The following is a 24,732-nucleotide window of genomic DNA, read 5'->3' as shown; positions in this document are numbered from 1 at the left end:
CTATAAAAATGGATTATTATAAATTATTGTCTAAGTTTTTCTGGTTCTGATATGTCACTTATTAATGATAAAGGAAGGTTTATATGCTTCTTCTTACAGACTCTATAGTATGTTTTAGGAATTAGCTCTGGTAAAAAATACAAAAAAGCTCTACATGACACTTCTGAAATTTATAATCACCATTAGACAGAATGGCAGATGACTATCCTGTTTAAATCAGGCTGCTGAAGGGAAGAAGTTAGAAGCAATTTTGGCCCATACATATCACAGTGAGAGATGCTATGCTAAATCATAAAATAGACAGAAATACATGGTTCTAAACAAGATCTGACAAGTTCGAAAGTTTTGATGCACCATGTTGTGTGTTGTTGGTAACTGTGTTAATTAAAGATCTGATCCAGGTTCCACTGAAGTTAATGGGAGTCTTTCTATTGAGAATTACACCACTCTATAGCATAATGCAATTTTTATATAGATGGTCAGAACATGAATATTTTAAACACGTTAATGAGCTTCTTCAATTAGTATGATTAATATTAATCAGATAAAATAGCAGACCTTTAGGCAAGATGGGTATAATGTGAAAATCTAGCAGTGGTATTTATTCTGAAAGGGTGTCGAGCAAATACGATATATATATGGGAATTTTCACACTCAGACAGAACTAATCAGAAGGCAATTAAGACAACAGAAATATTAGAACAGTGCTCTTTTGCATTAAAAAATTATGTACTGATATAATTTCTAATATTTCAGGTCATCCAGAACAAGCAACTAGTTATGATTTCAGAATGCCATTTTCAAAATGGAGCAAAATATTAGACTGACATGTAGGTTTGAGACTGATCTCCCCTTCTCCATTGCAATATGAAGACACAAGCACTGTCTACACTGCAGAAAAACGTATTAACCAGAGCTGTGTTTAAATGTAGTTCTTTCTGGCTAGGTGTTAACACAGCTTCCTGGCCAGCATAGACTGGACTAAGCCATGTTGAAATTTGTTTTGAATTAGGTAGTGCACAGACTAATAGAACAAGTATTAACCTTTGTACCATTCTACATCAAAGGGAGGATATATTTTAGTTTCAGAGTTCATTCTAAATTAAAGGGCTAAATTCAAAGGGGATGTAGAAAGTGATATAAATTATACGTCAGTAAGTGCAGGTAAGTGAATCTATATAATAGAAAAGCTGCACAGGTTAAATTAGATCAAGTAAAACTGGTGTGAACCCCAATCCAGGAAACAAGCACTTGTTTGAGTAATTTAATGAAATCAGGATCTTAAAACCAGATTAACCCTTTTTAAATCAAGTTAGCTCAGTCAGTAATTTATTGAATTAATCTAATGCAATTTAAGGGTTAAATAAATGTAAGTACTTGTATAATAAAGATTTACACCAGTTCAGTTAGATTGATTTCAATTTTGATTCCCACATTAACCAGTGCAACGTTTCTAGTATAGACAAGCCCTATAGAAACCAAGAGGCTTAAGGAAGGTGTAAATTGAATCTATATTAAATCTACTCCTTTTGTATATGCTCCTGATTAGCTGATTTTCCTGCTATGCTCCTTTCTTTTATCAACTTACTGTATAAATTATTTAGGGCTCATCTACACCTAAAATGCTACAGCAGCGCAGCTACATTGCTGTAGAGCTTCAGTAAAGACACTACTTATGCTGATGGAAGGGGTTCTCCCGTGGGCAAAAGTAAGCCACCTCCCTGAGAGGTGGAAGCTAGATCGACCAGAAAATTCACCCATCAACCTAGCGCTGCCTCTACGGGGTGTTAGGTCAATTTAAACTGCATCGCTCAGGGGGTGTGGATTTTTCACACCCCTGAGTGATGTAGTTATACCGACCTAATTTTCTAATGTAGAGCAAGCCTTAGACTCCCATAGATTCTGATTTATTTCTGAAATGGCCCTGCAATTAAAAAAAAAAAAAGAAAAAAAAAAGGAAATGAGAAGCTGTAGATTTTGCTTCTCATTACCAAAAGCAGCATTAATTTAATATACAGAAGTGACATACCAATCAGATACATGCGATTGATCCACTGTACCTAGAAAATCACACTGATTGAAGAAAAGCAAAATATTTTCAAGTGGAAGCTTGAAATCTAGTCTTTAAGAAGCAACAATCAGAAGGCCTGATTTAAATAAAAGTGACACATGCATTTATTTGAAGCATGCTGGTTAAGAAACTGTGATTGTTCTGTTGAATTCATAACAGAGTGAATACAAGAAAGTGTGTAGTAGTAAGAATTTTAAATGAAAATCAAAATACACAACATGCAATCATTTGTTTTTCATTTACTTACTATATCCAATGGAGTTTTGCTTCCAATCTGATTAAAAATGTCAATCAGTATAATTAAAACACATAATACGAAAATATTTTGGTGCATTGCAGATGTTTCTTTTTAGTTCTTTGTTTTAATAACAACAATAAACTGTATTACAAATGTTTCTTGAAAATTTTTCATGAACTAGGTCTCTCATATAAAGGCCTTGATCCTGCACGGCTCTACTTATATATGTAGCATCACTAAAGCAAATGGGGCTACTGAAAGAGTGGGCCCTGAATATGTACTATGAGGAGTCAAACATTTTCTTTATTGTAAAAACAAAAGGGAGAAATACTATGGAATACAGATCTATCACTAACCGGTTTGTTCAGTGGGTACTACTACAAATTTGTGCTTAAAGTGCTTTTTTAAATGCTAGTAAAAAAAACTAAAACAATTGTTTTTATAATATCTATGAACACAGAAAGTAAACAAACTACTTAAAAATATTTGTTAAAAAGCCAGAAATCTATGCTAGCAACCCAATTATCTCATCAACCCAGACCACAGAAACAAGGATGTTTGTTTACCATTAGATGGAATTTGGACTTGAACTAAAACTAAAAATTAGAAAGCATTTTTGCTCATCTAGTGGCTGAGTTCAAGGTGATAATTATGTTGCTGATGTGATATTTAAAGACACATTTTTAATCTTGCATGAGGGATTTATACACAATTGCCATCCATGCTAATGGGAATTCCATGACTCCAACGCACAGCCATGTAATAATAGTTTCTCTAGACTCCACTCTAAGCACATTCATGCTGGAATTCTTCCTGTGCCACTAAAAAATTAATCATTAATATGATGATACAGGAGACATTGCTAACTGGTGGTGCCACTAGGAAGCCTGAATAATGTTGAATAGCTACTGCAATTTCAATTTGAGTTCAGTCAGAGAAGAACAATTCATATTACTTCACTTTATATATTTGTTTAATAAAGTTATTAATTAAATTGCACATTGACAGTGAAGTGTCATGTAATTTAAAAAAATCTGCCCAACATTAATCGCTCAAATTTCCCAATTTTATTCCACAAAAAAGAAGATGAAAGTGGTTGAGGTTTAAGTTTAATAAAAAAAGCATAATGAGACACAAAATTATCCTGGGCTCTAAAATGGACAGCTCTGAACCTCACTTTCTGAATGGAAAATCAGTTTCAGTCAATGTTAAAACCATGTACTTTTACAATGTTGCCTTCCTAAAAACCTAGCTTTCTCTTTGTGAAACACATGTGAAGAACTAATGCTCATCTGTTGCCTTCAGGAGGACTAAAATAGAAATCATAATTCTGTCTTCATTATACTTCTTTAAAACAACTGCAGAAATGCAATTATATTTAATGTGTTGTAATTTTCCTACCATAATGAACTCAGGTTACGCAGTAAAACACTTTCACCATTTCATTTTGAGTAAGGCTCTGTGCTTTTTACAAAAATAGATTTACCAACAAATCTTTAATTCAGCAATAACTCTATGTATTCTATTTACCCCATTCTACATTTTGCTGTACTCCTTGGCACATATCCCACAGTTCTGTACGTCTGAAGAAAGGAGACAGCAGATATTGCTGCTGTGGGGATAGGAATTGTCTATCATTGATTTCTGCAATTAATGTTGGGCAGATTTTTTTTTTTTAATTACATGACACAGTTACAGATGGTTTTCCCCCATGAATTTCAAGCTTTGATGTGGGATAAATGGGAAGGTATCAAAACAGCTAAAATGTAATTAAAAGGAACAAAGAGGGAAATAGAACATTGAATGACAGGGCCCAGCATAAGAGCAATCAGGCAGTTTAGAGGGAGACGTGTTCCTTCAATCACCAAGAGGTTAGGGAGTTTAAGAGCCACCCACCCATCCAGCAATGCACCTACTTTCCAGACCGCAAAGAGATACAGGCATTGTTAGCATGGATGTATGCATGGAGATGAGATACTCTGGGCATTCACATTAAATAAATATCACAGCCTATATGCTTTCAGGGATAAATAATTTGGGCTGACTTGGATGATAATCATTTTAATAACCATTCTGTGGGAATTTTGGTTTCCCCTCGTTGGAAATGTTGATGTCTCTACACAAGGCTGAGCGTGACTGTCACTTGGTTTATGACGGTAGTAAACATTATCTTTCACCCTCCATTTTATGCCAGTATGTGTGGTGATGGTGGTTGGAACAACTCTTGGTTAGCTTTATGGTCACATTCCAGCAGCCTGAAGCATGCATATACTTTTTACTCAGAATACCTCATGCTATAAAAGTAGATCTTTCTTATTGTTAAAAATAAAGGGCCAGATCACTAAAGGGTATAAGCTGATTTCAAGTTACTTCAATAGAACTAGGATGATTCACACCAGCTAAGGTGCTGCCCTCCTTCTGCATTGTCCACAGAATCCAATTCTTAAATGTACTCTTCACAATATTGTTTCCAGGGAAGACACCGAAACCCCTCTTTTATTAAAAGCCACTTTTAAAAAGTGGATTAACTATGCACAGCTTGCCTTGTACAGACCTCCTGTACATGCTCCTGATGTTTAAACTTGCTTCCACAATGCACACGTTTGTTTACCCAAAACAATCTCCTGGAGAAGACCTGCTGGACTCTAGTTTTGAAATATCTTAACAACAACTTGAAGTGAAGTACAGAAGGGGGATACTTTTCCTTCTATATACCTCTTCTCCACCAAGGCAGTAATGTCAACAGGATCCAGCTCATCCCTGGTGCAATCCCTTGGCTCTGGCATCTGACTTTTGAATCCAACTCTGACCCTGGGCTCCAATTCCTGACTGCCAACTCCTGCTCTAACCACTAAACCAGACTCCCACATCCCAGTCTCTGACACTAAGTCTGGGATGGTTAAACAACTCAGGTATCAATGTCATGAGCAAGTTAATCTAGTCATCCCTAACAAGAGCTCATAAATGCCTCGATGCTGAAAACACTTATGCTTTATTTTCAATTCATGCTCAATTTTTCCAGAACTGGATCCACATCATAAAACATCAAACACAGCATCCTGAATATAGACTTTTATTTACTGAGAAACTATTTTAGACATTTTTAGAGGAATTTTGAAAATTGCAGTGGGACCACATCTTGTATCCTTTCATCTATAAAAATCATCCTTAGTTATCAGGAAGCCAACTGTGTTTGTCCCTGGGGGAGAGAAAAATTCCTACTGATAATGTCACATTAACATCTCATATCTTGGGAGCTGCCAGGTTTCGGAATACACCCAGGTGTATGCACCTGAAGTCACTCACCACTAAAATGTAGCCATCTCTTGCTTGAAACACAGCATCCTTGCACTACGGTAGGTAACCGCCTCCATGTAGGACATTCACAAAGGGAGAAGATTGAACCACGTCCTCAGAATAAAGAGATAGAGGTGTGGGCAGCAAGGAAGTCCAAGGGATGCATCTGAACAAACATCTGGGTCACGGCCAGATGTGGAAAGGGACCTGTTGAGTGCTTATCCAAATCAAACTGGAGGTTCATTGATCACTAATAATTAGCATCTGCCTCTACTCCCTGTGATGGATGGAGGATTGTTGATAAGGGATATATAAAATTAGCATTAACCATTTGATAGATTTACTGGTTAATGATTTTAGCTTCTTCACATACCAGGTTTAGATTGTATTTCCTTTGCATTGTTAAGATGTTTTTCTGAGTGCAGGAGCTCTCTCTCACACTTCAACAGACTGCCTCATTTAAATGAAAGAGACATATCGAGTTGTGCCTCTTCTATTAGATGTGATTTTCATTCCAACAATGTTCTCATCCCACCCTCAACTGTATTACAGTTTCACTAATTCACTTTCCACTTCACCCAAAAGGCAGAATTCATTTGCAAATACAGAGAACAAAGAGGATAATAGATTACAATAAAAAAGAATAATTAATTCTTATGGCCAATCAAAACATTTCACTCTGCAGAAGGACATTTATTTTACCTGCTCTAAACCTACATACAATCCAAAGGATTTAACTGGCCTTCCACATAGCACTGTAATGTGAAATTATAGTTTAAATTTCACACTTTGCTCATCAATTCAGATTTTCAGTGAATTTCATCAATTTCAGGCGATTTAAGTGAAATGTATAGGGTTTTTTTTAAAAAACACTAATATTAACTTAGTGTTAATCTCACCATGACTCCAAAATATTATCTAAAGACCTCCCTCATTCTAATTAATGAATACTAAAGAAATCAGTTCAGATTTAAACAAAACACAAAAGTGTAGGGGAAGAGGTTACTTTTAGCAGAAAAGAAGCAGATGGGAGATACTGACACACATTTACTCTAATGTGTGTGCCTACCACACAGTCTTTTATGAATGGCTGGTTACAGGTGGAGATGGAATTCAGGTATCCCCTTTCATTCCCATTTCTTTAGCTGCATGATATCATTCACTGCTGTGCAGATATCCCATTAATATCCTACATGACATAATGTCATCAGGTATAAAAGCCCTCTGATTGAACACTATTTCAGAACAAGATACTATCATTGTAGATGACCGTGTAAACTTAATCCATCTGGGTCAAAGGATTTGCATTTTCACTATTAATCCCCTTCTTTTCTAATTACACCCAGTCTCTCACACTACTCAATTCACACCATCTGGTGCAGAAAGATGTATTCTTTACTGCTCAGTGCCCTGGGGGAGGCAAATACTAACACACAGGATGAAGAACTCATCATGAAGGATGGACAGGTAACATTTCCATACTACCCTCCCTCAAAGGTTCCACGGGGGGGCACAGCTTTAAGTCACGGTTGAAACTCCCTAGGAGCCCTACCAGTTTAGACTGACCATGGAATATCTCCCAACTGCTTAGGCCACACCCCTCCCCAGCTAGCACCTCCTACTTTTGGAGGTGTGTTGCTGCGTATGGTCCCCTAGAACAGTGTTTCTCAACCTTTTAAGTAGCAAGAAACCCCTAACTTCTGAAAATTTTAATAAGTACCCCAACACTCAACTTCCGATGGGATTTTATATTTACAGACTAATGTGAGCCATATGTTGGAAGAAGGGCTGAGTATACAAGGCCGTGATATGACAGATGTCAGATCTAGTGTGGGTAGGGTTACACCAGAGGTGCGCACAACTCAAGTATGTACCTGGGCTAGAGGTGATGTTGGCCAAAGCTTGGGGGCTTTGAGCGGCATGCCAATGCTGGGGAATATGAAACACCGCACCAAATTTTATGCCATAGATTTGAGAGGAGGAAGGGGTGAGAGAGAGACAGAAGGAGGGCGAGAGAGAGAGATACAGGAAAAGAGGGTGACTGACAACTATGACAGCGCCAGATTTCACCAATTTCACTGCTCAGCTACAGCAGTGAAATTGACAAGTTTTCTGGGCACTGGGTTTTGAGCCAGGGAGGGAGGCTGCCACCTGGGCAAGTTGTAGGTGGCTGCCACCTGGCAACTCCCACCCAATCGGAGCTGGGGCAGAGGAGGCTTCCACACCAGCTGGGACCCAGGGATATGGGGCAGGCGGCTGCTGCCCGTCTTCAAGCCAGAGCACTGGAGGCTGTCCCTCGGCTCGAAGCCACAGCATGGGTGGCTGCCACCCAGCTGCGAGGCCAGCTCGTGAGACACAGGAGCGTGCCACCGGGCTCCCACCTGGGAGCTGGGACCCGGCGGGAAGCAGGAGACTGCTGCCCACTTCCCCCAGAAGCTAGCAGCTGCCGCCTGCCTCCCAGCTGGGAGCTTGAAAGAGCAGAAAGTGGGTGGCTGCAGCCCGGCTTCTCAGGACTTTGGCAGCTGTCACACGCCTCCCATCTGGGAGCTGGAACTGGGTGGGAAGCGGACTACTGTTGCCCGGCTTCCCCAGAAGTCGGCAGCTGCTGGCCTCCTCCCCGTCACTCTGTTTTTCCCGAGGTCCCCCCTGCCTGTGTCTCGCATACACCCCCAGGGGTACACGTACCACAGATTGAGAAATTATGCCCTGGAAGAAGGGAGATTGTCATCCCTTAAAGTACCCACAGTCTTCTTGCCCCACTCAGATGTACTTTCCAGTCTCAAGAGCCCTGCTTTATGTTGGCAGAAGCTTACACTTTTTAATAAAACATACACACAATATTATATGTGTATCACAAATTTTAATTGTAATGCTGGACATTTTTCCAAAATCACCTTCCTGTTTATTATGTTAATACTGAGTGCACTACAGATCACTGCTGCTTTGAGGACAGAATCTGGCCCTCAATTACACAATCAAAAACACACTGCAACCTCAGTCTTACAGAATATCATAATTGTAAGCAGAAATTAACCTTAATTATTTGATGCATCTTTATTTAATCTTAATGAGAGCTGAGGGGGCTCTTTTGCTTCCAGGATAGGGTCTACAATGAATAAAAGACAGAAAACCATCATATGCCATGGACAGTTCATCCTGTCCCCAACTGAAATCAAGGAATATTTTTAAAGAATACAGATAATAGCGGGACACTTAAGAAAACATGGATCAATTCTCCTTATTCATTTATCTCCTTGTATCTTCCTCTTCATATCTTGTAATTAAGTGACCGATTATTTGAAATAGGTTTTTTTTAGATATAGTTTAAGTCAGTAACCACCATAAAACAGAAAAACACTAATATAAGCAGCCCTTTGAAGAGTTTGATGTATTGCAGTATGCCTGAAGCAAGCATCCCTATGCATCAATTCAAAGATTCAACCTTAGTGTTAAACGAAATTGAATGCTTGCTGCAGCATTAACTAGAATCCTGTAACAGGTTGGGCAGCCCTTGACCATCCAGCCATTAGGGTCAAGCCACCCTGTTACATATCTGCTTTCTTCCCCCTTCACCCCTCCCCCCCCAAAAAAAGAACACTGCCCACCCCAGGGCAAGTTCTACCCGGGGGGGGATATATTTATATTTTCCCCCATACAGCAATGCATTTGGCTTTGGGGCTGCAGGGTCTGGGCAGTTTCCAATTCTCCTTCCAGTTTGCTAAACATGATAAGCAGGCAATCCCTTTCTTATAGGGTTGCCTGATGCCCCTCAGCCAGTGTGTCCCTTTCCTTCAGGGCCAGCTGCCCAGCCTCTTCCAATGCAGCTATTTTCTCGTGGTACTTCTCTGTCAGAAAGGTCAGCCTTTTACTATTCTCCCCATCAGCAATGTGTCACACCTCTTGGCAGCGGTACCAGGTCACCACCCCAGGCATTCAAACTGTCTGTCGTCGTTTCCGACATTAGAAACCGGAGCCCAGTGTACATCTCTCTCCTGCTGACCCACAGCTGTTGATTTTGCTGGGCACCGCCTCTTGCCTCTGCTGAATCCGCAGAAGTTGCAAAAGGACAGCCTGGATCTGCTGGTGGCGCATCAGGTACAGCAGTATTTTTTCCATCTTGCTCTCCACCGCTACACCACTGTCGCTTCCCTTCTTGACAGGAAGGGGTTCAGAGATCCTGGCGATGACACTAATTTGTAGCGGTGTGGCCACTATTGCCTCCTGAGTTCCCCCTCATGGCCAGAGGTGACTCTGCAGTTCCCCACCCCTGTTTTCTCCTTCACGGGTCTCCTTAAACACCATACAGTACAAAGGAAAATTAAAATATTCCCCACCTGGGTTCCAATATATTCAGTCCTGAGGTACACACTGGTCCTCTTGGCCCCCAACCTCCATTCAGTATCTCTTTTCCCTTAGTGAGGGAGTTCCCAGTCCTCTTTCCCAGAGCTGGGGCACAGTTCAATGTCTCTGCAGAAGCCAATCTTGCTCCCGGCAGCTGCTTCTTCAAGCCAGTGACCACTTCTCAGGCTTCTGTTTTCTAATCATGTCCCATTCACAGCAGCCACCTGCTGCTCTTTATCGGGAAACAGCAGCTCTCACACAGCTCTACCTCCTTTAATAAACAGGGCTGGCTAGCCCCATGCCCCCCAGCCATTATGGGGAGAGCCATCCTGTTACAAGTGCCCCTTGTTACTCATGGTAGAGGAGATGGTCAGATTGGGCACTATTCTGAACCTCAGTCAATGATGAAGAAAGGACATTGCATTTTCTTTCTCACAAATGAATAAATGGAGGATGGAAGAACAGGTAGCAGAATTTGATGACTTACTCTTCTTTGTGTTACACGGAAAAGGATGGGCTTGTAGTAAAAAAAATGGTGGATGAAAACAAAAAAATTAGGGTCTGGTTTGTTTAACTAAGAAAAACTGTGGCAGTCAATCTACTGCTGTTAATAGTTAAAATAAAGGTTGTGGTTCTGGACAAAATCCTAGGTGTACCCCTCTTGTGGAGGGCACACTAAATTATAACCAAACTGTGCAAGGGTCTCCCACAACACACACTGTTGCTGTTCCTTTTCCCCTGAACTGTTTAGATTCAAATCATAGCACCCAGAAGCACAGTCTTCTACAACATCTCCATAAAACACAATCATGTTTCTGGATAGTATTGTCACCACTGACGATTTTACACTGGGCCCTCTGCAAGTCACAGCATAGGGGATGTGCTGGGGATGGAACTGCTCTGCTATGGCCATTCCGGCTTGCGCCAAAAGCAGCACCAAAGAGACTGCTATAATCTTTCAGATTGCCTTAGTTATTTCAGGGTCCATTCTGGCCAGGGGAGCAGGATGGGGAGGACGGAAAGGTGGAGCAAAGCCCCCTTTTATCTTCTCTCCCTCACCTCTGGAAAGCACACAGAATCTGACCCAGAGGAACAGAGTACAGCACTAGAACTCAGATGAGGATGAGACATCAGAGCAGAATATGTTGCACATCTCTGCCATTTCTAAATGAAAGATCCACCCAGGAACAGCCACCCAAACAGGACAGGACACATGAGAACATTGCTAGGAGGAGGCGCCAAACAAAGGAAGCCTGGCCGCAGCAACAAGGGACACAGGACATGTACATTCACAAATTAAGGGGAAGAGCTAGTAAGAGTTAATGGTCCGCCTGAAACTTTGACTTACAGCTGCCATGGGGAAATTTCAGTTTAGAGCTTCCTCGCTTTTATGACTTCTATGTAACCATCAACACAATTTCCCAAATGGCAACTGTGACCAACACTATTACTATGCACATTCTGAAAAGTAGTCCACGTGTATTGTGCACCACCCCTTTTAATATGGAAATGCTTTGGCCTATTAAACAGACCAAGGAAGCAAAAAAATTACTAAAAAGGCACCAGTTGCCTCCGTTTTATAGGACAGAGTACCTGTAAAATTTCATTTTTCAACTTTAAGCCATTTTTGGTGTGATTAGAGCCTGCAAAACATCCGACAATATTTTAAAAGATCTTTATCATGCTGCAAATATCAAGCAGTTCAGCTCATCTGCATCACATGCCATCCGTTTTTACAATTCATTGCATTTTATAAATTCACACTATATAATTTTCTAGCAAATCTGCTTTTTTTGATGCCAAATATATCATCTCTCCACCTGATATGGTTATACTCCCTAATTATCCTATGTTTAATCTTGATAAAAATTGCGCTAACTGTAGCAATACTGCCATTACCGCATAGTATGTAAGGAAAGGTACTACACTTTTATGCAGTTAATAGTAAGGAGTGTCATTATACCATTACCTAAGCTTCATTAGACCATTCAATTAATGCGTTCACAAATAGCCACATACAAAAAACACATTTAAATAATGTTATGACTGCAGACAAAACTCAGCAACACTTCGACTCTGACTCAGTGAAGGACATAATGTACTTAAATTCCCTTGATCTCATGTGTTTAAGTGTTTTGTTGAATAGAGATTGGATTACTCACATATTTTACAGCTAAGCACATGCTTAAGTACTTTGTTGAATTGGAGCCATAAAGGAAACACATACCACATGTTCACCACCACCTAAACACAAAGATCCAAACTCTGCCCCCATTCCTATAGGCAAGGAAATTTCTAATAAGAGATAAACCTATTAAGGTTCTTCTCTGCAGGAGAGAGAGGCTTCAGGTCTGTATCTCCTGCACAGTCTTCCTTAGTGGCTCTTTTCATAGCAATGCAAAAGGACAGCTGGGGCTGAAGCATGTCCATGATTTCACGGGCAAGATATAACAACGAGCTTTGTGCTCCCTGGAATGGGGGGTAGGGGAAAGGGAGGAAAATGCCACTTCTCTATCCCCAGCAGGGTTTTCCCACATGAGATCCATTTACTTTGGCTGGCAAGAATCAAGGATTTGTCTCAAAAGACCTATAACAATGCCGTGTTCCATCTAGTTCTGAATATTGACTGTACTGTTCCTTCCGCTACATTTTTTCAGCATCATGAACATCCAAGGTGCTCAAACAACACCAGTTCTGTGGAGTTTATAATATGCCCATGAACATCTTCTGAAAATGCAAGTTTCAGCGCTCACTGAGCTGACTCACCAATTCTAAACACTGCCTATGGCCATAAGCAGCAGCATAGTGCACGGTGTTGTACCCTTCTTTGTCTTGGATCGATGGATTGGCATCATTTTGAAGCAGAAACTCTAGACACCTGTGAGTAATTAAATTTAAATTAAAGATCAGACAATTTAAAAGAATCATCCCCGTTGCAACTATGAGCAATACTAAAGCCTCTTTTCTATAAGGCTGGCTATTAAACATTATATTCCTTACAGAATCTTGTACCACAAAAGAGTTCTCCTGCCTTTCCCTCCCACACTCACTATTGCTGCACAGAGATTTAGTAGTCTTGGAATAACTTGTTTGATACTAACATGTCTGAAGCTCAACTCAGCCAGTACTGCCACTTTAATCTTTAAGATGTATTTCTACAACAAAGCCAACAAGAAAATTGTGTTTCACTTTATCATGCGGTAAATAGCTTGCCTAGAACTAAGAATAGTGACAATGTCATTACTGATACAGTTCAATATTCACTGATCAAAACCACAGGTATCTAAACTAATCCAATAGCTGGCTGACTCACAATGACAATTGAGCTTCATCTTAGTTATTATCCCAAACATATATCTTTTAAATTCTTTATCTGGATCAATTATTTTCTGGGTACTCCCTGTGTCATCTATCAGAGTTTAATTTTTTTACCCCTCCAGAAAAAGATTTTATAATGCTTTCTTTGTCACTCTCTTCCATATGTCACGACATGTAGTCAAACTAATGTAAAACTATTACCAACAAAAGTGACATTTTAAACAAAAACACTGCACAGAAACATGAGATTTGAACACAATAATACTTATGAAGAATACAGGATTATATTTTCCTCGCAATATACTAACCCAGTGAATTGCATTTAAATAAAATAGTGTATGATATTAAAGAATTATTAGAGTACCAATGCAGTAAACATTTAGTTAGGAAGGGTAACAAGCATGGAAACAGAATTAGAAAATAATTAATAGATCAAAGAGCATTTTACCCAGGTTAGCTCCCAACAGTATCAGGCATCATTCGTGGCAGAGCAATGAGTGAACAAGACAGGAGTGTAAACTGCAGCCCAAAGAAGCAGAGGAATTCTCCAAAAATGGAGTCTAACTGCTGTATTGACGCCAAACTTACAATGCAGCTTCTTTTTCCTTCATTTCATTGGCTCTTTCAAGTTCTTCGGCATTTTCATGGGAGTTACCTAAAATATTCTTTCTTCTTAACATAAGGAACAGAAAAATGCAACTCATTTTCAGAATGTCAGATCAGTGATTTTGGTGAAAATTACACCCCCCACCCCCATTCTCTACTCCAATCAAGTGACCACTTATTGATGTTAGTAAATTTAAATAAGGGGCCTAGCATATGAGCTAATCATTCCCAGACATTAAACACACCTACAATATGCTAACTCTTCATTCTGTATGTCAACTTCAAAAATAATCTACCATAATCAGTGTGTTCATCACTTTCTGGAACCTTTCTGTTTCCCCACAGCTGTCCCTTGCCCTTGAAGACTTCTTTGCAACCAACCCTATGCTCCTCACCACTGTCTCCATCCCTTATTCATGGTCACTTGCTGTACTTCCCTGTTGACCAAGGTATAGAACCCTGTGAAATTTTAACCACAGGCACTAAATTGGCCTGCCTTGACTCTGCTCTTAGTGTGTTGCTGACAGTTCCCACACTCTGCTAAGGTTCTAGGCAATACTGTGATGACAATTCTGTAGACATTTAAAGAGCTGAACAAATGTTCAAACTTTCGAGCCTATTGGTAGCAAATAATGGCCCTCTTATTCCTTAGCCTATACAACCTGGCCTCTCCCAGCATGTCTAAAACTGTTGGAAGAAAAGAGGGCAACAGACATGAAATAATCATCAGGCATAAATTTAGGGTAAGGCCACAAAAGCATAGTATTCATCCTTCCACAGAGTACTAAAGGCAGATCAGCCAGGGGGATCTTGAATCTCATTCACTCATCTAAGAGATACAGGAGTTACTAAAAGGATGATATAAGACAAGAACACCCCCCATGATGTTCAAATCCAATGTTCCAGTTGGAACGAAGCTTGAAATGTGTTTTTTCTGTGAAAAATGACTATGGGGAGAGATAAGAGGTTATAAAGTTCTATCACCACCTCATAGTCTGCTATCTTTTTTGGGTATTCACACTGCAACAGCCACCAACAAATAAAACTGGATTATTTGACGGGATCCTCTATGCTGAGGATCTCATCTGAAGGTACTGTCACCCTTCACCATTGTGGAAGCCACAGAAAGAACCAGAGATATAATGAGGGAAAAGCATTCTTACCAATGCTTGGGGACTTGACTTAAAATCAGCTTGATGCAATGTAAGCTTGGTCAAGGGTTTGTTTACAGGCAAGCCTGACTTGTCATGTCAGAACTCCAAACTGCTGGAGAGGCCCAAAATCTGAAAAGTTGCTTTGAACCAACAGTTTCTGTAGCAGCTGCTGATGTAACAATAGCCCCAGGAAATTCCACTGGCCTTCTCTCTACTCTATCATGTACTAGGGATGGATGTACAGGAAGTGCAGTTTTTTGAAGACCCTGCTGCCTCATTGCTAGCATCACATGGATCCGAGGGTGATGTTCATCTACCTCCTATCAGTTTTACTGCCGGGAATGGTTCTGTAGCTTGCAATGGCATGGCGCACAACCTTCAACAGTGGGGCTATGCAGAGGCCATTTCAAGAGAGAAATGAAGCTTTTAGAAGGTATTATATGAAATGAAATTATATGGAAATGAATTGTATGTCAAACCATTTATTTTAAACCAGACTTCAGTGTATGAGAAACCAAAGTGAATGACCCCTTGGATCAGGAGAGAAGGAACAGAGAGAACTGTGTGGGACTATCTAACAAAAAATGAACACAGCTGACTAATGGTTTTAAATTCCAAAGGAGAACTAAGGCTATAATTTGATTTAGTTGGGGTTGGTCCTGCTTGAGCAGGGGGTTGGAGTAGATGGCCTCCTAAGGTCCCTTCCAACCCTAATCTTCTATGATTCTAAGATAATTGAGGCCCCTTGATCTATACAGCATGTTATATGGCAGAGACCACCAAATTATGTAACAAACTCCAAATTAGAAATTGTACAGACTTACCAGAGTTTTGAGAGGAGGGGAGGTGTCATTAATGAAGCTATTGTGGAGAGTTTCTTAACCCTACTAGAATCAGACTTTGTTCCCAATGGGCTTAAGAGCACTGCATAACACCTGCCCCGTCCTCCAACCACCAAACCTCTTGCTACCACAAGTACAGTGGTCTTTTCTGAGAGTGGCAGTTCCCACTCTTCTGCTGGAACACAGAATCTTGCCTCTCCTGCTGAGTCCCCAGTTGCTTAGAATCCTCTCACCTACAATGGGTTCTGTTTCTGTCAGCCCACACAGTGAAGTTCACGAGGGGCCTACGCCAGCTCTGACAGAAAGGTCTGGGTGGGCTGGCAATAGCTTGTCTTTGTCGTCATCCGCCATCTGGAAAGATCTTCCTCCCACTTCCTCATGCTGTATCCTTTTTAAAAGGCCACAACAGTAAAGCAAGTCTGGGAAATTCCCAGAACTCTCCCTTGTGGGAAAACCACAGAATAAGGAAAGGGAGAAAAGGAAACAGGAAGGCAAAGTGGGAGGGGGAAGTACTTCAGCAGGAGAAGATAGACAGCATTTTAGAGATTTATGTGGCAACTTGAACAAATAGGTAAATTGTGCAGCTGCATAGCTGCAATATACACATAACTCTGCTTATAACCAAAGTGATTTCAATAATGGGTGTGTTTATGAGGAGGAGGAGGAGGAGGAATACCTTAGCTGGTAGGTTTATTTTTGTTTGTTTAAATGAAATTGTGGCATGAAAAGTACATAAATGACTGAGTTACAAACACAATAAAAACAAGGAATACGAATAGGCTTTTTTACTTTCTGTCCATGTCCGAAGCAGCAGCATAGTGCAAAGCAGTACGTCCCCAGTCATCCGTTTCATTAATATTGGCCCCTGTGGTCACCAGTGTGTTGATACAGTGGAAATGACAATTTGCAGCTGCATAGTGCAAAGGTGTCCTGCAAAATAAATAGCAATTTATTACTTCAGACACTATCTAAAACATGATGTGGATTATCCTAATGAGTCCTGACTGAACCATTCCTAGATATTCCTAGAGAGAAACTATTTCCAGATAAAAATAGCAGCTGCTTGCATTCTTGCATGTGAACACAAATTTACTCTTCTTGTTATTTGGATTAGAGTTGGACTCTGATTTTTGAAGCTCCCATAGGAACTACTTCATTCCTGCCAAACCTGACAGACACTGTGGGGTCAGGTTTTGAACAGCCATAGGTCTAAATGGTTTCACTATGCAGGAGTTTCAGAAACCGTGCTCGATTAATCCATTCTGAGGCCTGCCTGGAGTTTCACGGTTGCACAAATCTCAGAAAGCAAAGCAAGGTTTGAAGTGAACCCTACAAAACTACAGTGACAGAGGGCCTTTTTTGCTCAATCTCAAAATAATAGCAAATTGAGCTCCTTTTGAGAAGAGGCAGCTATAATTTTGGATTTAGAGGGGAGCAATGGGGCTGAAGCCACCATACATTTTTCATCAGCAGAGGCTTTGCCAGTGAAGCAGAATCCAGAACTACTGACTCTCAGAGCCATGATTAAAAAAACAATTTTCTTATACAGACCTGCATACATATATATATCTATTCAAACTGTTTTTAAGGCATTGTTATGCTTATATTTTACATACACATACCACTCTGGCTTCCTTGTCCATGAAATGGACTTAAACTGACCCATTTTGTTTAGCTCACGTTCTGAAAATTGACAAGCTAAGCTGTACTATTCAGCATGGATGGAAGCAGTGTGATTCAGTGGGCAGGGCACTGGACTGGGAGTCAGAAGACCTGGGTTTTATTCCTGGCTCTGCCACTGACCTGTTGTGTGACCATAGGCAAGTCACTTCATCTCTCTGTGAAAAAACAGTTTCTTATCAGAAAATGAAGACAGCCTTTGTATGTGAAGCACCTAAAATAACTCTGGCTGAAAAGCACTATGTAAGGGATAAGTATAAAGAATTACTTGTGAAATGTGCTGTATTTGAAAATTAAGCTATTAAAGTACAACTGAAATTTCCTGCCCTCACATGGGTTCACTTGGGCAAGTAACCCAATAGTCTTCATTGGAATGGAGCAGGACTATAGTAAGGTGATCAGTATTTGGCTGATCATTTATGGCACAGATTTGGTAGCTTATCAAGCACATGGTTAAATACTGCTAACTGTTTTCCAAGATGTTTTAACCCTGATGTAACCAGCAGAATGAAATACAAATAGTGAATATTAAGGAGGGTCCCCTCCCAACCTTTCACATTGCATCTTTCATCTGAGAATGCAGGGGGACAGGCACACTCGGCAGAATGTTAGACATTTGTCAGTTTCACAATAGCAGCAACAGCACAACAAGGCACTGAAGTTGAACTGAAAACTGACTGTGGCAAGGCTAAGGACTGAGGAACTGGAAATAAAAGTCATTGGCAGTCTCAGGTAAAACAAAACAAACCCCATTCCCCTTCCCCCCAAAATCTCAGGTTTTGGGGTTTATTTATAGGCTTCTTGTTCAGCCAAAAGAACACAAATTAGCAAAGTCTCTGGCCACATTCACTTCATGAAGTTTAATAGTCTAAACTCCAGACAAGCAATATAAAAACAAACAAAACAACACTAACAGGACAGTTCTTCTGTCTCCAGAGCTCTCTGCCTGGTTTGTGCCCTGTCTCTACCTCCCATGAAAGTAGCTCAGACACTTTTTAAGTCAGCAGGCTTAGCTGCAGCCTGTTTCCTCAGCTCTGGGTGACACAATGAAACATCAGTCGGTATTAACTTTCAAAACATCATGATGTTGCCTGGTGCAGTGAAAGTCTATGGGCAACAACTGCGATGGGGTTTGACATAGCTGTGCGACGACCTATCCACCCGGTCACACTGACAGATTCCAAAATCCAAGAAAGGATTCATTGTGCAGTGAAGTTCACAGGTTCAGAGATCTGGCATCCCCAACTCAAAGAATGAGTAGCATTCAGAAGGCACATTCATTGCTGGGAAGACAGGAGTTCCCTGCTGGGTATGAAATTTTCAAAGGCTGCTTCCAACCACTCAAAGACATGAAAAACCTCCATCGATTAAAATTCTTCTGACTTAAAAAAATTCTTTTGTTTCACTTATTTTTGGGGAAGTTATGATATGCAAATAACTGAAGAATGCTTCATTTTCTTACTAACTCTCTGACTTTTGTACCTGCTTCATTTACATGGAATATAGAACAGCTTTGTTTTTATTTCAAAGCTGTTGTTGAAAGGTGATATATTTCCACTATGTCTGTTTAGTGCCTATGGTTTAAAAACAAATCAGAAAACCCTTTGCTGCTCCTCTAGGAGGGAATGCCAATAATGCCTGTAACACATTAGAGCCTTTTAATGTTAGATTAGCTTATGCCATCATTACAAACAAGAGCAAAACCTCCTAAAAGTTATAACCTCGTATATTTCATTTGCTAGGCCTTTTACAATGTCCTTTGTGGGATAAACAGCACAAATGGTACATAAAGAGTCTCCATTTAAAAATATTGCAGGATTTTTTAATTTGGTTACAGTACATGTATGGAGCATCTTTTGGAAAACACTTTCCTTCCCCCACCCAGCTCTTTAAATCGAACTATGTTGCTACTCATGTCACAGGCAAAAAGCAAGTAAATCACACATACTGGGGCCAAGATTTCCACAAGTGGGAGCCTGAAGCTAGGCTCCTAACTCATTTCAGTATTACCGGTGCCACACTGCCACAGCTGACATCAGCAAAGGTGCTCTAGCTGGTGCCCTGCTGGCACAAGAGGGGGCTTTTGGCAGGCATTCAGTGAACACATATTTGAAATTTATTCCCAACCTTGGTCCAAAGTACTGTAGCCCAAATCTGATGAATGTCTCTGGGTTTGTTGCAAGGCTCTTCTGTTTTCTGATTTTAAAATGGGATGGAGGAGGGAAAGAAATGTTAATGGGAAGGATGGAAAATTGTTCCAAAGGAAGGAGGGCAATTTGTGATGGTTATTTTAAACTCCTGCCCTTTGGGATGTGCTTTTAAGTTACCTCAAAGGTGTGTAAGTGCGTAACAACTGGCAACCTTTTTACCATTTGTATAACAGAAAAGTAATTTAGGCTCTTATGCACATGGTTAACGTTACACACCGTGAATAGCCACTGAAGTTAATGGGGCTATGAACAGTGTGTGACGTTAAGCACGTTTACGCATTTGTAGGATCGGAGCTTAAAGATGGACTAGGCTCCTATTTTTTAAATCCATGACTTGCATGAAAACTGTTTGGCTGAATATGTAATGTACATGCAGGGGCACTCAGGGAGTTGAATCGGTACATCCATTTCTCTCATAATAATACTGGCATTATTTCACTTGGAGAAAAGTTTAGGAAGCAGGCTGATGAGCAGTTCTCCCCACAGTGACATGCAGGTGCTATCTTGGACACAAAAGCACAAGGAACCAAGCAATAAGAGCAGTAATAAGGAATAAAATTAAACCACTGATATTTTTAAACAAGAAAGACTCAAGAGTATGAACTTGGCTTTCATGTATTTAATGTACTCTGCACCTGCCTTTTTGGCATTTAACTTGAAGCAACAGTATCCTGTTGGGAACGGTGACCTCCTATTCCATTTTACTGTTTACCTTTTTAAGTGGAACATATAATTTCTAGAGTGAGGATTTTTTCTCTCTTTTCTTTGGGATATAAGCTGAAAAAAGAGCTTCACAATTTACATACCTCCCACATTTGTCCTTTTTATTAAAATCTGCTCCACTGCTCTGCAAGAGTTTTATACATTCAACATTACTGAAAGGCAAGGAAAGAAAACAAAGCATGAACAAAACAAAAGTTTTCATCCTGGTCACTACAAAAGAAAGTGTTATTTCACTATTTGCAGTGCAGAAACTGGGCCTAAACTGCAATTCAAGCCCAAATAAAAGAACTGGGAAAAAAGGAAACTTGTAAAGATCACCCCTTTATTTTTGGATAATTTTGGAATTCCATTCCAGACAAGTAAAAACAAATCAATAATATAAATAGAAAGTTATCTATCTATCTATCTATCTATCTCCTGGATCCCAAGTGAGGGGAGGTAGTCAAACATTTCCAAAGGCAGTTACGCTGCTAATGCTTCCCACATTGAGCTGAGAATTTTTCCAAGAACATTTTTAAAGTTTGAAGCAAGCTTATGAAATACTGGGCTAATAATGAACAGGAGATTTAGGCCCTGATTCAACAAAGCACTTAAGGACATGCTTAATTTTTTATACATATGCTGAAGACCACCCTTTTCTGCAAAGCATTTAAGCACATAATTAACTTTAAGCACCCACGTAAGTCCCATTTTCGTCAAGACTAAAGAACAAGCTTAAAGGAAAGCATATCATTAATAGTTTTATTGCATACAGATGGGATTATTAATATTTTTATCCCAGTTGAATGAATTCTCTATGATATAACTGTGTGTTGATATTGTTTAAATTGAAGTGATTCTTAATGGTAAATAATAGCTGCATTTTAATGGCTTAGTAATTCAAGTAAATAAATGTACAATACCAAACCAGAAGATCATGTAATGAAGCACAATAATCTTCCAAGACTCATTTGTCATTCAGAGGGGCAATATATCATTTTTATTAGGAAATGGAAAAAGAGAGCCTTAGTCTCTTCTCAAGGCCAATATAACTGCCATTAACATTAATGACAGTTACAGGCATGTATCAAGAGGAAAATGTGTGTATTATGTACAGCTCCAGTTCCAGTCTAAAAGAAATGGATGGAACAAACTGATGTTCATCCCAGTCTAAAATTGCCAGTATATGAAATATCTACAAAATGCTCCCTGCAATGTACCAAAGTAAAAGTTCTCATTAGTGATGACAATGGCAGTCAGCCATAGATAAAAACTGACTTATTTTCATGAGCAATTTTTGCTTCCTATTTCAGCCCCCCTCTTTCAGACACTGGGGATGTTATTTTGAGTCCAGCTTTAAGGAGAGGTACTTTCTGAGGCGTGCTCTGTTAGGGTAATTCAATCCACACAATTATTGTACATATAAAATACACATATAAAAGTACACAATTACTGTACATATAAAATAAATGCTTAACAAGAACAGTTCTATCCACTGTTTGAAAGACTTTCACTATGTACTGGTGGTGGTGATGATGAATTCTGTGATGTGGACTATGGTCCACCAAAAAGTGAACTGACAACTCATTCTACAAAGGCTACCAAATAGTCACCAGATAATTACCATTTTTGGTCACTACAAACACTGCCAATATAGGCTGGATTCTAATTAAAGACTCCATTTAGCAATCTTCTGAGCCATCAAGTAAAGAGTCAGAAATCAATAGCTTGCCAAGCATTTTGTGCTTTTTCTGTGTTCATTTCACACAATAATTCTGGGAATTAACAGAAATGAACTGGGAAAGATTGCTACAAATGAAACTGATGTAATTCAATTTTCATTCATTTTCACTCCTAGGATCCCATCTGAGCTGCATCGCCCACAGAGGATGAAAAACTTTTAATTCTGTATTTCAGTTACTTTCAATGGGTTTTAGAGGCTTAAAATGATTTTTCTATGCCTGAAACCTGGGAAGAAAAACCTGTTGCATTTTAATACCTTTAAGATAATCTTTTAAAAACAAGATTTTGATGCAAGAACACAACACGGGGGCAATGCATAGCTGTATCACAACAGGAGCATCTCAGGGAGCCCCTATTGTTTCCCTACAACCACCTTCAAGGGATGATCATTTACTGCTGGCCCATGCCAGTCAAACAACAAACCCACTTCCTGTGTTGTCTTGGCAGAACTGACCAGTGAGTAAGAGGCAAAGAACCAAGAGTCCAACCCATCCAGTTAGTGAAGAAGTGAGTGAGCATGTAGCCCCTCTTGCTCCAAGCACCTAGATCAAAAGTCTAAGCAGTCTGCATATGGGCAGAAGAAAGGGGGATTGTTACTCCCTCCCAGAGGAGTGTGTTTCAAATCACAAACTAACCTGTAATAAAAGGCCAGGTTCTACCACTCTTACTTACACTGCGAGGAGCCCTAATGCGAGCCTCAGTTTACCGAAGGCTGGCAGAACACAGCTTGAAGAGAGAAAGATTTTACATCCAATTATTTTGCTCCCCTTTAACTAGAACAAATTCCTTTGTAGTTGGTACAGATGGCTTGAGTTACAGTGAGTCCACAATTAAATTACAAACAACATAACAGCTATAATTGTAACTACTCACCCTCCTGCAGCAGCAGCATGGAGGCATGTTCTTCCAAAATTATCTGGGGTGTCTATTTCAAAGCCTGCAGACAGCACGTGCTCATTACTAAACAAGGACACTATGCTATACTTTTGTCCTAGTTAAACCACAAGAAATATTGCAGAGACAGAAAAAACAGTTAGTTAGAAAAACCAGAACACAAGCAACTATAGTCAGCAAGAGGTTGTCATGGAAACGGACAGTGGCTGCTCAAGCTTGGTGGCTCTATAAAAAGAACTGTGAAGTCAAAAAGAATTTATTTCCACATTCAGCCTTGTGCTACATAACTATTAAGTCATGTGACAGGCATTTATGAGACATATTCTTATCGAGAGAATTGTGACAGCAGGCTATGCAGACCAAAAACACAATAAAGGAGGAAAGCCACAGAGACAGCCCTCGCATGCAGTGAGAGTTGATTTTTATTTATTTATTTGTGTTTTTTCCAGGTTGTTTTTAGATTTTGGAAAGATGCTTCCAGAAGCGACAGATGTTTTTAAAGATGCACAAGACCATGGGTGTAAACTCCACTGCAGATTCTTACCGAATTAACCCTGGAATGCCTAGAGCAGCCTGCTTCCCCTGCTGACCTAATAGCCTGGGACAGAGCACATCAGGGTTTGCTGCAAGTTATAGTTTTCACACTTTGTTTTCTTAAACATCCCAGAGGATTCAGCTTTGTAGCTGAGACTGGTTGTGGGAAGCTTCACATGATAAGGAATTACAGAGTTTTCTGGAAAACATGAACTGAACTGCTCTCAGTCTTTGCACTCAGTGGTGCTTTTGCCTGAATAAGGATGTCAGGAGTTGGCATCTTATTACTATTCCCTTTGAAAGAACAGCATCAGCAAACAAACACTTGCCCCCTTCTGAGAAAAAACAGTACTAACCTTTCATAACTGTTGTTCTTCGAGGTGTATTGCTCATGTCTGTTCCATGCTAGGTGTGATCACACGGCATCCATAGTTGCTGGAGATTTTTCCTTTTGTGATATCCGTAGAACCGGCTCTAGCACCTTCTGGAGCCACGCTTGTATGTGGCAGTATAAGGGGCACCGCTGGTTCTGTGCCCTCTCAGTTCCTTCTTGCAGTAACTCCAACAGAGGGGTCGGAGGCTGGGTCATGGAATAGACATGAGCAACATATCTAAAAGAACAATAGTTATGAAATGTTACTAACCCTTTTTTCTTCTTTGAGTGCTTCCTGACGTCCATTCCATGCTAGGTGACCCACAAGCAGTATCCCCAGAGGTGGGGTCGGAGATCATGGACATGCTGACTGCAACACTGCACTCCCAAAACTGGCATCATCATGGGCCTGCTGGTGATGGCGTAGTGGGACATGAAGGTACAAACTGATGACCATGTTGCGGGTCTGCAGATGTCCTGGATTGGTACTTGCACAAGGAATGCTTCTGTCGAAGCCTGGGCTCTCGTGGAATGAGTAGTCATGATGGTGGAGTTGAAACTTTCGCCTGCTCATGGCAAGCCTTGATACAGGCAGTTATCCAGGACAAGATTATTTGGGATTATACAGGTAGCCTCTCATCCTTTCCGCTACTGCTACAAAGAGTTGCAGAGTCTTGCGGAAGGGCTTAGTCTTTTCAATATAGAAGGCGAGGGTCCATCTAACATTCA

At 40.2% G+C, this 24,732-nt stretch overlaps 1 protein-coding gene across 3 annotated transcripts in view; it reads right to left on the bottom strand.

Annotated features, from left to right (window-relative positions):
- Positions 1-24,732, bottom strand: part of ANKRD44 (ankyrin repeat domain 44) — a 196,173-nt gene that overhangs the window by 35,700 nt on the left and 135,741 nt on the right. For 2 of the 3 annotated variants that reach the window (XR_010919823.1, XM_067548974.1), the window contains 5 exons: positions 23,076-23,193; positions 20,564-20,632; positions 16,657-16,797; positions 13,854-13,937; positions 12,714-12,825 (listed from right to left, as the gene is read on the bottom strand). Coding sequence is in view for 2 of the 3 variants with exons in the window: in XM_067548974.1 (XP_067405075.1) it covers positions 12,714-12,825; positions 13,854-13,937; positions 16,657-16,797; positions 20,564-20,632; positions 23,076-23,193 (524 nt within the window). In the remaining variant the exon portion in view is untranslated. The remainder of the gene's footprint in view (positions 1-12,713; positions 12,826-13,853; positions 13,938-16,656; positions 16,798-20,563; positions 20,633-23,075; positions 23,194-24,732) is intronic. The other variant, XM_067548975.1, reaches the window with a different exon arrangement.

The sequence above is a fragment of the Emydura macquarii genome, unplaced genomic scaffold (genome assembly GCF_026122565.2).
Source record: "Emydura macquarii macquarii isolate MOO-44397 ecotype Brisbane River unplaced genomic scaffold, CSIRO-AGI_Emac_v2 contig_1253, whole genome shotgun sequence".
Classification (NCBI taxonomy): domain Eukaryota; kingdom Metazoa; phylum Chordata; order Testudines; family Chelidae; genus Emydura; species Emydura macquarii.
This window is presented reverse-complemented; position numbering and strand designations above follow the sequence as displayed.